Consider the following 15,340-nt stretch of genomic DNA (forward strand, 5'->3'; position numbering starts at 1 on the left):
ACTGGACATCCTATGCCCACAGAAAGTCCATATACCCTTTGTAATTACCTCATTTTCAGAAAAATGGCAAAAACACCAAACAAAATAACAATATACACATTGTATGTTACAGGAGAATATACAAGAATTAATTTCTATACAGTATTAAAAGAGATGTGTAAAACAATATCTGCCGAGAGGAGAAAAAAAAATTTACTGGGCTAGAATTCCAAAAGAATGGATGAGTAATTGTATTTAGGTCAAAATCACCTGTGTAATAATGTGAAAACATTATTGTACTGCATAATGAAGTTTTTAACAAGTTTATCAAGATTATTGAAAAAGGGGACTCATATAGTCTGGTAAACATGCAGACTAATAATACAGCTACACCTACACTATAGAAACATTTTGACTTCTCCTCATGGCCAAGTTCCTACAGCACAAACAGCATAAAAATTATTTGTATTGGAGAACGTCACAGTGTCTAAAATACTACAACAATCTAGACGAGAACAGGCCATTCAGCCCAACAAAGCTCGCCAGTCCTATCCACTTAATTCTTCTAAAATAACATCAAGTCTAGTTTGGAAGTCCCTAAAGTCCTATTGTCCACCACACTACTTAGTAACTTATTCCATATGTCTACCGTTCTGTGTAAAGAAAAACTTCTTAATGTTTGTGTGAAATTTACCCTGAACATGTTTCCAACTGTGTCTCTGTGTTCTTGCCACAGCAGTACTTCTCACTGTACAATTTCCAAATCACTCAATATCTCTCTAGTAGTCCTTTTTACCTCTTGGGAGGTTATCTACTTCCTCACATGTGAGCAGCTCAGAATAATGCAAGTTTAGAGCATCTGCTATTTCTCTGTCAGTATTTTAATTCCCCTTTACTATTCCTGATGCATTTCAGCTCCTCTTTGACTGTTTTTACTATTAAATTATTGACAGAATCTCTTTCGGCCATAGTTCACCTTATCTGTTATATTCCTCTCTAACTGCCTTCAGCCTCCCTAATATCCTTCTTAATGTCGTTGCCCTTCACGTTCTCATGCTCCCTACAATTCACATTGAAGTTATTAGTCTTAAATGCCTTATAAAGCTGTTTTTTTACCTTTGCAGCTTCTTTTTCAACTGTTTATTAGCCCACTGCAGAGTTTAAAAAAAAAAAAATCCTACAAATCCTAAATTTAGGTATGTACCTATGCTGCATTACATGTAAAACATTTTTAAATCTGTTCCACTGCTTGACTGTCTCCGCACTTAAAAGCCTATCCCAGTCTATCCTCCTTAGACTTTGCCATATCAGCTCAAAATTTGCCCTACCACAGTTAAACTTAACAGTTTTAGTCTTAGCATCCACACTCTTTCAAGACACTGAGAATGTATTATATGTATATAGTCAATTACCTCTACACCCACAGTTCTATCCCGATTATTACAAAATACTAAATCCAGACAAGTTTCACTCCACAATGGTTCTTTAACATACTGTGTTAAAAAACAGTCATTGATTACTACTAAAAATTCCTGCTCTTGGGCTCCGCTGTTTGCAAGGTTATCCCAGTTAATATTCGGGTAGAGAAAGTCCCCCATGACTATAATATCCCTGTGTAAACTTTTCTTTTTAATATTACTAAAAAGATGTGCATTTAATTACTGTCTGCACTGGACAGTCTATAACACACTCCTAAAATAAATCTTTTTTCCCCGAATGCTTAACAGACAAAGCAACATCTCTTCACTAAGATGGGGATCATTGTCCAACTGAATAGGACTTTCTATTTGACATAAACCCCACCTCCTTTTTTGTTCTCTTTGTCATTCCTAAAAACATGTATCCTTCCATGTTACATTCATCCATATCTTTGTTTATTTAGCCAGTTTTCTGTTATTGCTGTAATATAATAATTATGTTCCACTACATACAAACCCAAGTCAATTGTTTTAGTTTTGATACTTCTAGCATTAAGACAACTTATTTTTAATGTATTACTCTACAGAAAAATATGTCACCCACCTGGTACAGATGGTGTGGTGGTGGTAGCTGTTACTGGAGTTACAGTAGCATTACTGGTGGATGTTACAGGAGGCAGTGGTGTAAACAGGAAGCGTTGGAGTTGGCCATTGGGCATAGCGGCCTGCATGAGCTGCTGCCCTGGTCCAGGTATAACTGTGACACCTTGAGGAATCACTTGTAACTGGCCCGTTGTCTGCCCTTGACCTTGAATTACCACAGTTAGTCCTTGACTTCCACCCTATTAGGAAAGAAATATCTTGTTATCAAAGCTGCACAGAATTTGCATCCCATGTGTACTAATAAATATGAAAACAAAATGCAGATGGCCACTTCGGTAATGCTCACCTGTCCTTGTGTTAGCTGGGTAAGTTGGGCAAGAGTTAGTTTCACCTGACCCTGTTGTGGTCGAGGTCCTTGTGTAGCCTGAGGTGTAGAAGGTTGGGTCTGGGTGGTGACTGCCTGCTGCTGCTGTGTGGCATTTGTTACAACCTTCTGACCAGCTGATGACTGAACATTACTGGAATTTGATACTGCTGAGGACACTGGTTGCCCCCTTATAATCTGTGTTACAACCTGTTGCGTCGGACCTGGGAATGAATTGAGACAAACATATCAAAAAACATACAAAGGAGATTCAAGAACATGTCTGTGGAGGGCTGTCTTTTATGCACGTTATGGTATGTTACAATTTGTTCAATCAGTTCCTTCAGCTTTTGATCAACTATTAATACGCCAATTTCCAGTTTCTGTCTAAGTTTCTGCACAAAATTCACAAGCAACAAATAAAGCATATTTATTATGGTATCTTTCTAAGGTGAACACCATCCCCAGTGCACTTTACAAGAACATACAAATAGTACAATTGCTCATGTCTATTTTTTGCAGTTATAGCACAGGAAGTATAACAGATTCCTAAGGGTTAAACAGCAGCTGAGAGTCAGGCATTGTACAAGCAACTTTATGGTATACAGTTCTGTTTCTTAACTACTATGTTACTCTACCTGCAGGTACAATCTTTAAAAGAAAAAAAAATGAAGCAATGGTTAATTTTAGTCATAAAATATAAAAGTTAACGTACTGCCTGGTAGAATACCTTGCTGTAACATCAATGGTGTTCGAATAATTGTCTTGCCCAAGGCTGCAGTTTGCTGTATAGGCGTTCGGATGACTGTTACACCAGGACGGATCTGTGCACCTCCAGTTATGACCTATGGATTACAACAGTTATACATTAAGTTCCTCTTAATGTACAAAAGGGGGAAAAACTTAAAAATGGGACAATACACCAAGTTTCTATATAGAATTTAGCAGGGCAAACCAGACAGTAAAGCACAATTTTCATTATTGTTTTTCCTAAAACACACAGTGCAGTCCATAAGAATGTGTGCACTGACAAAATTTTTATTATTACAGCTCCCTAACTAAGAAGGCTGGTACGAAAAAGAAACAAAACGTTTAATGTAGACTTTCACCATTAAATTGAGGATATTTACACAAAAACAGGTGAATGTCATAGGAATTGCAGCATTTCTTTTAAATAGTACCTTTAGGAGTCTAAAGTAATTAGACAATTGCTTCTTTCCTTGGCCAGATGTTATATTGTTTCCTCATGTCATGCACAATTAATCTGGTAAAGGGCCTACAAGTAAATCCAAGTGTGATATTTTGGTTTGGAATCTACTGCTGCTGTCACTCAACATGAATATAATAAAAGAGGTGTCAATGGCAGTAAAGCCAGCTATCATGAGGATGAAAAAGCAGAAGAAAAAAAAAAAAGACAACAAAAACTAGTTTTGACAAAATCAAGTATTTGTGACATTATTAAAAAGAAATGATGTACTGATAAGCACAAAAATACCAAATGGCATTGTAGAGCAAGGAAGACTGCTGTAGTGGATAATAAATGAATATTCTCACTTGTAAGGAAAAGCCCTCTTTTTACTGTCGGCAAGATCAAAAACGCTCTACAAGATGTAGGTATGGCTGTGTCCAAGATGACTGTTAAAAGAAGACTGCACAATCATAAACTCAGAGGGTTCATCACAAGACACAAACCACAGTTTAGGAAAAATATCTGTTGGACAGGTGAGACTCTGTCACACATAGTGTGCTATGGCTTGGGTAAGTACGGTTGCCACTGGAACTGGTTCCCTTGTATTTACTGGTAAGGTGTAGATCTGTCGCTATTAAAATACATTTCAAATATGTTTGAGAAAGGTCTTATTCAAAGGGAAAAACTGACATTTGATTGTAAAATAATGGTTGTTTTACCTGCACTAATTTTGGCACCGAGTTATTCTAGAAGTATCATGTAAGGTTGCATTATTTTACAGATTTGTTTTTGCACATCACTTCCATAATAAACCTTTTTATCTTCATGAGTAAAACTTATAGCCAGAACCCTTCACAACACATTTTTTTGTCCCACTGCTCTGCACTTTGACCTATAAGTGCTTCTCCAGTGCTCTAAAAGTATTACTATGCATCTGATTCTGTCCCATACAGTGTTAGACTGGAGATCCCTGAGTGTCTAATGCTAAGTCATTCTCATTAAAGCAAATAGAAAATAACTATCATAACTCTGATTTTTCTCTCTTATTGCAATGTTTCAAAATCCCAACTTAGAGAGACCTGTCATTGTGTCATCCAACACAATTAGCCTTTGTCTTACATGGCTGCTGGTTTGACGCATCTTGCCTAAAACAATGAGGTGTAATTAATAATATTTAGGACACCTTCATTAAAATAACATTTCATCTGTAAAGGAGAAAGGAGTCAATTCTTTGGACCTTGACTTGATACTGTGATAATACTGCTTGTCCAGGTGAGTCCAGAAGTATTGACTGGATTTGTATTCTGAATGGTGCAATATAAGTGGTACCCTGACCCTGCCCATTGAATACCTCCACAAAAAAAAAAAAAAAAAAAAAAAAAAAATCTGCCTTTGACCTGCCTACTTCTTGCCTGCTTTTTTATGTCACTTGCTATTCTCACCCTGTCACAGTCTTACAATCTGACCTGTATTCCTAGTGATCCTTGTGAGGAGAGCGAGCAATAAAAGCAGCCACAAAAAGTAGCATAAATTCTTATGAGCCAGATGCACTAGCAACACACTTTGCTACATTATTATTAATAGTTTTACTGTTGCAAGGTCAATTGTGAGGAATTGGAAGCAGAGCTGGTGTGGAGCCCAGGAGAAAGCACTTTTTTGTGAGGGTACTGGACAGTTGACTGACAAAAAGGAGGAATAGTGCTCTGCTGCCCAATAGTCTGGGCAGTTTAAGACCCAGTCGTCAATACTAGACTGAAAATGAGACGGAAGTGAAGTTGCCTCTCTTATATAGAGTGAAGAAGCTTGGGATTTTGATGACTTTTATATTTAAACTAGAATGTAGCCCATGCCATGCACAGAAATTTTTTTTTATGCTAAACCTCAGAGACATCGTCCCAAACCCACCACCCGTCCTCTGATTTGGGTAATAGAAATTAAGGAAATCACTTATTAAAAAATAAGGAAATTAAGCATATATTTCTTTATATTGAATTTCAAAAGATAAAAAAACCTCAGGATAAACAACATTCGGAGTATAAACTTTGGAACTCCTTGATATTAGTTTTCTTTGAATCACAGTTTTCTTAATTTGAACTTTGACATTTTCACGTGAAGTTGGTCTTCAGAAAGCAATATACAGTTGCCCATGTGAAAAAACAGAATAGTTAAGTAAATTCCAGTTTTTTGAAGAGTCTATCATTGTGACTTGTTAATTGTCACAGCAAATGTCACTCTTATAGGAAATTGTCATCATTTAAGTTGAAAAAGAATATCTGGACTTTGATCATTCAAAAGAATCCATGGTATGAAAATTGTTTGCACTTTAGCATATCCAGTTAGAATTTCTCCAAATATGAGATTAGGTTTTAACTGTGTAACAATAAGTCTTGTTCAATTAAATATATTTTTTTTCATATTGATGTTCCGCAACCGAATAATAATAGCTCCTATATTCAAATTAAATCAATGTACAGGAATTCCAGTTGGAGTCAAGAGAATTGAGGAATTTGACAGGAAAGGCGATTTGATCCTGCTCAGTTCCATCTTTTATTGAGTCAATTCACAAATACTCCACATATTGTCCTTTGAGAAGCCGTAGTATTTGATCATTGACATGGAAAGTTTCTTCATTCTTGAGGCAAAAGATGGTACAGTCTGGATTTTGCCTTACGTCTTGAATAAAAATATTTTCACTGAATATTACTGTGATTAAAGAATCTGCTTCAATGAAATCTTGAGGTACTTCAATGATACTGTGTTAGAAACCATTGGTATTTCCATCATCTAGCTTAATTAACCAATCAGTGAATTCCTCCTCTTCTCCAGTTCGCATATTGGCTCTCAGTTTTACAGATTCAACGAGATTCCATAAAAGATTTGCATTAACCATTGACAGGACAATTGCAGCTCTGTGCACATGAGGCACAACTGCAAAATTTTGTTTGGAGTATCCAGCAAATAAAATGACTTCTGCAAACTTCATCCCATAGGATCAATTTGGCTTCAAACAATTCTTTTGCTTCGTTTGAAGTTTCTCTTATTCTTAATTGTGAACTTTCAGTACCCTTAAGGGGGGTACCCTTAATCGACTCAGCAGCTGTCTGGCTATGTGCCACTAGGATTTCATTCACTAATCTTTGCATGTGCAGAAATAGGACAAAAAATGTGTTTTTTCAAATATCTGCTATTTTGAAAGGGATGGAATGTTTTAGTCAAAATTCTGAGGTCACAACTCCAAAAATGAAAGCACCTATTCTGGATAAAGACCCTTTGCTTTACTTTCATTATACAGATAACATATTCCCAGAGTACTGCTAGGAATTTTTTTTTTTTTTTGCTCTTGGTGTTTATTCTTCCTGTGAACGTCACAGCAGACATTACCATAATAATAAAGAACGGAAAAAACATGTACAAACAAACATATAATGCACAGTATCATAAACCTAAGTTCAAATATATGTAAATATTTACTTATTTTTTAATAAGAATATTTGAACCTTATTTTTTGGCTAATTCAACAGCCCTAGTTTTCTGATAAAAGCCAAAGTATAAATTCTGAGGAGTGCAGAGACATCTTGCTTTTTGAGATTTACCAGAATGCATCAAAACCTTTTGAACGGTGTTTTACATTGCAGATGGACAATGACCCAAAGCACAGAGATAAAGCAACAAAAGAGTGAGTTCTTTAAGGCCAGAAAGTGGAATGTTCTTGAATAGATGAGTCAATCACCTGACATACAGTAAATCTTACTGAGCATGCATTTCATTTGCTGAGGACAAGACCAAATCCAACAAGTCCCAAAATATGCAGAAACCAAAGATGCTTGCTGTAGTGGCCTGACAAAACATCACCAGGGAAGAAAACTAGCACCTGGTAATGTCTATGGGTTTCAGGCTTCCGGCAGTCATTGACTCCAAAGAATTTGCAACAAAGTATTACATATAAATAATTTTACCTAAGATTAATATTAATTTGCCCAATTACTTTTGGTTCCTTGAACAGAAAAATATTTTTGTAAGACGTGTTGCAATTTCTATACCATTCATTGTTTTTTTATATGAACACCCTTGATTTAATACTGAAAGCCTACACTAAAAGCTCATATTCTTTGCTTCATTTCAATACATTATATTTTGGTTAAAAAGTGACACTAAGAACAATTGTGTCACTACCCAAACTATCCTTATGGACTACACTGTACTATTACTATAATTACCTTTACACTTTACCTGCAGCATTTCCATCCATCTTCAAACATGCTTATCCTGAGCAGAATTACTGGGAAGCTGGAGCCTATCCTACACCAAGAATCAGGTGCAAGGTATGAACAACGCCTGGACAGGGTATCAGTCCATTGCTGGGTGACACACACACAAACTCACACTAGGTCTAATTTAGCAATGCAATTCCCCTACCTGGCATGTCTTTAAAATGTGTAAGGAAATCAACATGAACATGGGGAGAACATGAAAACTTGCTGGCTATATCCTACCAAATTATACTAACAGTAACAATATACTATATGGTTTTACTTGAACGTTAGAAAATTTGAAGAAATTTATCATACATATGTTCATATATTCTGGTTCATGAGCAATGACTGGATTCTGTTAAGCTTTTCCTAAAATTAACATAATGGAGGATGAAGTTCAATAAAATACCACTGCTGGTCAAATTCCAGCCACTTGGTATTTTATTGTTCACTGTTGAGAAAAGCCAAGCAAAATGACACCTTTTATTGGCTAACTAAAAAGATTACAATATGCAAGCTTTCGAGGCAACTCAGGCCCCTTCTTCAGGCAAGATTGTTCACTGTTCTAAGTATTAAAATTTTCAGTGTCTAAAATGCATAATATAATGGAAGATACTTGAAGATTGGTTTCCTCCACTGAACAACACTAACCATAGGTACAGTTTGGACATTTTATGACATACCTGCTGAGTTGGAGGAGTTGTTCCCACTGCCCCACTTGCATTTGGCCGAATAGTGACAGTTGCTGTTCGAGGCTGGAATGATGTGAATGTTTGCTGATTACCTGCCGTGCTAGATGGAATAATCCCCAAGACTTTTTGTTGGACTTGAACAACCCCTAAATCACAAACAGATTTCTATCAATTACCGGTGTGTTCTAGTTTTTAAAATAGTCCAAAAAATATTTTAAGAAGTAAACACTGAACAAAGGAATATAGACAATTCCACCACATAATACATCTCTTAATCAAGCTAATTGTAGCCAAGAAGTTTAATAATCAGACACATGAAAGAGAAAGTATGGTAAATGTCTACTATGTATTAAGTAGTAGCACTGGGAAAATGTAAAGCTATATGTAGTGATGTGTTTAAAATTTCACAATGCGATGTGAGTAAATCATAAAGAAATGACATAAAGGAGCAATTGCATGAAACATTAATCTTCCAAAACTCATGCATGCTCACACACACACTCCCCATAAAATTTTAATGCAGCTGGGCACACAGTGCACATTACGAAACTGTTTATTACATTATACCATACTGTGTAACATGGGCTATAATGCACAATGTTAAGCATCATGCAAAATCCTTTCTAGACTCCAATTTACATTAAAAAGCTGATGTAGATCTTGGATGAAGAGGTCTTTCTAATCACAATGTCCAATTTAACTCCACTATAGCATGCAAAGAGAGCCTATCTTCCAAACACTAAAGCAGAAAAGAGGTAAGAACACATCCTGAATGACTGGCTTGATTTCAGACAAATGGGCTTCGTTAAAATGTATGTAACAGGAAGAAACTGAGATCTTTACTAGCAGCCTGCCTATTAGGTGCCAGACTCTTGAGCAAACTTGTTTTTACTCTCATTTCCAGAAGGAGCTCCAAAACAAACACACAGTCTGTTTGGGTTTTTTGCTTTTTCAAATAAATGAAACATGGGAGTCACCAGAAGGGTATTCCGGTATTTATTTTTCAAGTAACATATCTCCTCCCTTACATCTTAGTTTTTGGCCAATTCATGTTCCACATTGCTGACTCAGTATTTGCTCAGTGTGTCTTGCAATATGCCTCACAAACACAAACCAGACACAGAGTAGCTTGATGTTTAAAGGTGCCAGTCACCAAACACCAGTGACCAAATATGAAAGATACCTAATGGCAGGCATACAGAGAGATTACGTTTCAGGAGAGTTACTGGTGAGGTTCTTGAGAGAAAAGCAAATTTCTGTAGCAAATCCAGCCAGAGTTCAGCAGGATACAACAAGTCAAGCAAGAATGCCTTATGGCAGCAAGACGTAACAAATGTCAGCTACAAACTTGATGTGCTCAATCAAGAATAGCATGTTTTTAAGCTATCTTATACTAAAAAAACATGTGGTACTACAAAGAGCAGGGAAGACAGATTTAGCAGAGAATTGCAGGACTGAACTAGGCCCTACCTCCTTGTGTTGTTGGCACATTCACTGTAACAATTTTGCTGTTGGCAGGAAGGGGTAATTTGGCAGTAATTACTTTGCCAGACACTGTCACTGGACTGCCTGAGATCTGGAAGGTTGGACCGGAGGCTGCCACAGTGGTAGCTACAGTCGCTACAGTACTGGTGGCTGAAAAGAGACGATTAAGTAGGCTAAAGCACACAAAGAAAGACACTTCCTGAAGATGACATTCTGTTCATTTTTGCAGATCTATTGGCTTACCTGTGCTGGTCTGGCCTTGTTTAACCCAAGAGGCAAATGTCTGGTGGAAATTCTTGTTTTGCTGGAACGTAACTGTAGGTGAGCCCATTTTGGTAGCCAGGACCACTTTTGTGCCAGGCGCAACCTGGCTTGCCAAAGAACTGACCATAACCTTTTGAGGAGTGGACACAGCAGTGGTTGACGTGCTTGTGGTGGAGACTGGTGAGGCAGTGCTAGTTGATGGAGATTGCTTCTGCTGCTCCAAACGCTTCTGTAATATAACAACACAAATGACAGAGTGCTTTATTACTCTGATTATTTACCAGACACACAAAACAACAAGATTAACATGTACCGGTAAATGTGGCACCAGCTGATTGATAGTGTGATAATTAAAACCTGTTAAGAAGCCTTAATGAAAACTGCGTAGACTTAATACTAATCGCTTGCAAAATCTGCTTGTTAAGACAATATTCACCAAGTTGCAAAGTAGGAGAGGTGTACCGACTCATTGTTGGATGGTTGGAATAGATGGATAAACATATCTCCCCACCTGCTGGGCAGCCAATCTCTGCTGCTTAATCTGAGCCTCCATTTGGGCCTTGAATTCCTCCGGTCTCTTCTGCTCACTAACCTTTGCCTGCAGCTCTGCAGCCTGTGCTTTCTCCTTCTCGACCCTGTAAAAAAAAAAAAAAAAAAAAAAGGCTTTGCAATGGTATATAAAATAATCTGCTGCTCAAGAGGTTAGACACTAGTACAAAGGCAATACCATACTTTGCATTCTGCTGCCTATCAATGATTCTTTACAAATAAAAAATAACTTTTTCAACATTGCCAATCCAAACTCATTCCCAACCCATATCAGTATAACATGGATCACTTAACATGTTTCGTGCATTCATTCTATCTAAGGATATAGGTAAGGTCTTTGAATTAAGATTCATCCACCATACAGATAAGGGAATTTGAAAATTGGATATAGAAAGTCATCAGTTCATTTTAAAACATTTATCTTTTGCTGTAGGGTATACTGAAAATAAAAAAAAAATAAATTAGGTTTTTTCTACTTTTATTTGCAAAACATTCTGAAAATTAATAATGTAAAAAAAAAACACACTTTATTTGAATAAATGAACACACCCTTTACAACTGCATTTGTAAACTTGCTCAAGTATAACCAATCACCTTACAGATCAAACAAACGGACTGGCTCCTACCTGTTATAAATTGTGGTAATTTTGCCTAGAATAAAAGGAGCTGTTTCTAGTGGATTCCACTGCAAATCATCAATAGGATAGAAAGGTATTTTCAAAAGATATTAGAAAAACATTTTTGGAAATGCACAAATTAGCAGATGGATATAAAAAGATTTCAAAGGCTTTAGGAATCCCATAGAGCACATTCAAAACCATCATTAAGTAGTGGAAGAGGTAAGCCACCAAGACCTTGCCTAGACCAGGCTGTTCTTCCAATTTGAATGGCTGAGCAAGAAAGAGACTGATCAAAGAGGCTAGTAAGAACCTCACTGAATCTTTGAAGGCACTACAGGCCTGTTACAGGTAAGACTGTTTATTGTATGGATGTGACAACAATATCACAATCATTTCACATAGCTGGCCTGTATTGGAGGTTGATAAAGGAAACAATCTCTCCCTTACAAAAAGCCTAATAAAGTCTTAATTATGTTTTGTTACAAAGCACCAAGTGAAAAAAAGTGCTGTTGTCACAAGACCAAAGTTGAACTTTCTGGCTGGAATGCAAATCACCATTGTGTTGGGTTGTCACATGTTACCACCCAAACATCACAATTACCATCACAATTGTTACAAATCTGCAGCCGTAAGTCAGTAACGTAAAAATAGAAAGATGGGTCAACTTTCAACTTGACACACTGCCCAAGCAATCTTGCACAGTGGTTGAAGGATAGGACGGTGAATATCTTTGACTGATCAAATCAAAGTCCCAGCATAGACCTCAAGAAAACTATTTGGAATGATCTGTAGAGGTTTCCTAACAAGCGGCATGGTGGCGCAGTGGTAGCGCTGCTGCCTCGCAGTTAGGAGACCTAGGTTCACTTCCCAGGTCCTCCCTGCGTGGAGTTTGCATGTTCTCCCCGTGTCTGCGTGGGTTTCCTCCGGGCGCTCCAGTTTCCTCCCACAGTCCAAAGACATGCAGGTTAGGTGGACTGGCGATTCTAAATTGGCCCTAGTGCGTACTTGGCATGTGGGTGTGTTTGTGTGTGTCCTGCGATGGGTTGGCACCCTGCCCGGGATTGTTTCCTGCCTTGTGCCCTGTGTTGGCTGGGATTGGCTCCAGCAGACCCCCGTGACCCGGTGTTCGGATTCAGCGGGTTGGAAAATGGATGGCTAGATGGGTTTCCTAACAAACTGCAATTTAAGAAAGAAAAGGGAACTTTATTTATGAATTAGCATCAGGAGGTTTTTGTATAAAAGGTATAATTTGCAAATAAAGCTAGAAAAATACCTGGTTTTGACTTACTTTTGGGCAACAAAAGATGAACACTTTGAAAGGGGAGGTGACTTTTTATACCCACTATAACATAGAAACTTCACATGGACAAGAAATACATTTAAATAAAGGTTGAGCAAAAATCAAGATCCAAATATACTTCATATCTTATTTGTAGTGTTCGTACTCCATTTTCTTTTATTTTTTACCTGTTTACAGAAATTCTCTCATAAACATTATAAGGTTCTGCCATTTACTCCTTATACAAGTACTCTAAAACATACAGTATTCTTATAAAGCATATACCAGTGTAATAATTATACAGCATGGACTCTGTTCACAAGAATGAAATATGGGAAACCAGATACCTTTCTGAAAATGCCCTAATCTCCCAAAGTTCCAACTCTTCTTCGGCTACCCAAGTCTCAATTATAACTGGACCAGTCTGCTTTGGGGCCTCAGGCTTTTTAGGCCTTAGAGCACTCGAACGAAGACCTTTCCTTTGAGGGGTTGGAGTTTCTTATTTAAAAAAAAAACAAAAAAAAACATATATAAACAAAAATGCATAATTAACATGCAATAAAATGAAATATAGTAATTTTTCAGATTTCTCTTTCTGGAAAATTATTAAAAGGAGAGAAAAACTTTTACCACAAAAGCTTTGATAAAATACTGTCAGCTGAGACCATTTAAACTTAACAATGGGTTCATTGATGTTGGCTGACACAGAGAATTATAAGCTATTTTATGGGTTGGTCCTACTATCCAAAATGTACAGAAAAACAAAGGTTGGGCCAAATAATTTGAGAAGTTAATGTCCGTACAACAAAATCAGACAGAATATTCATACGTATTCTAAATACACACTTCACTGTATATAGCATGCCATACCCAAAATGTCCTCCATTATCGAGTATGGAGGACATTCAATACCAACAGTCAAGAGCCATTTCATTATGCTCACCTAAATTGCTGTTTGCATTTGATTATTTGATAAAGTTTTTGAGTTAATTACAAAATTAGGTTAACATACATAATTAACTGCAATCAATAAAAATTAAACCTTCTGAACCATCCTTTTGTCCTTTTCTAAATTTGCAGCAATAAGACAGAATTTTTACCCTAATTTAAATGACATTATTTAACTGTTTTTTGACTTTCACTTCCTTGTATCCTACAAGAAATTTATACTGCTTGAGCTTTAATGAGGCAGAACTAAATATACATTACAGTTGTCAAAAGTGCATTATAAATATCTGCACATTAACAAATTCGTTTAGGACTGTGACTGTAGGAGGGAAAAAAAGGACTTTTCTTTTTAGGACTGATACAAATCACACAGTACAGGAGACTCAATTAGGCCACATTGAAATTTAAATAATAAGAAAGCTAATAATTATAGTGGAGAAAGTAACATACCTTTCGGCGTGTCAGGCACACCAATTGGACAAATGATTTTTCTGATGCAGTACTCGGAACGGATCCCATAGGGTCCCACATCTCTTCGTTTAATTATCTCTGTTGTGGTAATTTCCGTTTCTGAAGTTTCTGTTACAATTGGTAATAAGAGAATTAAAGCACTGAAGTTCATGTGAAAATCTCCAAAAACAAAATTAACATGTAGGAAAAGACTGACCCGTCTACACAAAGGCAAGTAAAATGGCACAGACCATATTCCGTAGTATATAAATCCTTAAAAATTCCTATAAAGTAGCCTGTGCAAATTCTTCAGAAAACTGTACATTATTCAGTTTACATTAATAGCTATATGTTGGTGTTTTTGATCCTAAGGAAGGGGTAATGGGTGGGAATCCTAACAAAATCTAAGCCAATGTGGTACTTCTCTTCCTTACCTGTGCGAGTACTGCCACCAGCTGAAGATGGTTTCACCGCCATATCATCCCACCTCAAACATGCCCACAGCAGTCTCAGCATTAGACTAATCCCTGCTAAAGACTTCACTGTCTGAAGACGATACCTACAATCAGGTGGGAAAAAAACATAAAACAAGGCAAAACTACTAATATAGTAGTCTTTAACATGTTTTATACAAATGTAAGAAACCATAACAATTGTGTGTTTTATGAGTAAGTCTCTTACTTTGTTTTTACAGAATGAACAGGATTCTGAAAGAAAACTTTTATGAGTGAAGGGATTTTAAACTATTTTTTTTAAAGGTATATGTTTATACTAACCACACTACTCTGAAGAGTGGATTATATAATACTTTCCATTGAATGATCAGACACAAAATTACCAATTGCATTACTAATACTTAGAGCTCCAACGTTTCCTATAATGTTAATAATAAAGGATTTAGCATTTCTGTATTGGTAGATGAGTGAAAACTTCCCTTTTATAAAAAATAAGTCTTCCCACATATTACAGGAAGGAGCTGAACAGTGACATTAAATTTAATATTTTGACAATGCATAGACAAATTCAAATATAACGTTTCGATTTGCATTTCAGATTGAAGTTTCTCATTACAAATTTATGATACTGTGATTTACCTTAGGAGGTGTCAATCAATCTATAATATAACCATTTCATTTTTTTGCATTACATATTGTACCTTCTGACAGTTATCTATCTCCTGCTGCTAACTGTGAAACTACCACAGCAAGTTATAGAAGTAAAATAACCCATCAGGACTTGTGTTTAAA

At 36.6% G+C, this 15,340-nt stretch overlaps 1 protein-coding gene across 8 annotated transcripts in view; it reads right to left on the minus strand.

Moving 5' to 3' along the window:
- bptf (bromodomain PHD finger transcription factor) overlaps positions 1-15,340 on the minus strand; it is a 133,754-nt gene that overhangs the window by 14,229 nt on the left and 104,185 nt on the right. For 5 of the 8 annotated variants that reach the window (XM_051936280.1, XM_051936279.1, XM_051936278.1 and 2 more), the window contains 10 exons: positions 14,528-14,652; positions 14,094-14,222; positions 13,043-13,193; positions 10,759-10,882; positions 10,227-10,476; positions 9,969-10,133; positions 8,490-8,644; positions 3,080-3,209; positions 2,347-2,588; positions 2,002-2,239 (listed from right to left, as the gene is read on the minus strand). In XM_051936280.1, coding sequence (XP_051792240.1) covers positions 2,002-2,239; positions 2,347-2,588; positions 3,080-3,209; positions 8,490-8,644; positions 9,969-10,133; positions 10,227-10,476; positions 10,759-10,882; positions 13,043-13,193; positions 14,094-14,222; positions 14,528-14,652 — 1,709 coding nt within the window. The remainder of the gene's footprint in view (positions 1-2,001; positions 2,240-2,346; positions 2,589-3,079; positions 3,210-8,489; positions 8,645-9,968; positions 10,134-10,226; positions 10,477-10,758; positions 10,883-13,042; positions 13,194-14,093; positions 14,223-14,527; positions 14,653-15,340) is intronic. The other 3 variants (XM_051936283.1, XM_051936282.1, XM_028818890.2) reach the window with 3 other exon arrangements.

The sequence above is a fragment of the Erpetoichthys calabaricus genome, chromosome 14, assembly GCF_900747795.2.
Source record: "Erpetoichthys calabaricus chromosome 14, fErpCal1.3, whole genome shotgun sequence".
NCBI lineage: Eukaryota > Metazoa > Chordata > Cladistia > Polypteriformes > Polypteridae > Erpetoichthys > Erpetoichthys calabaricus.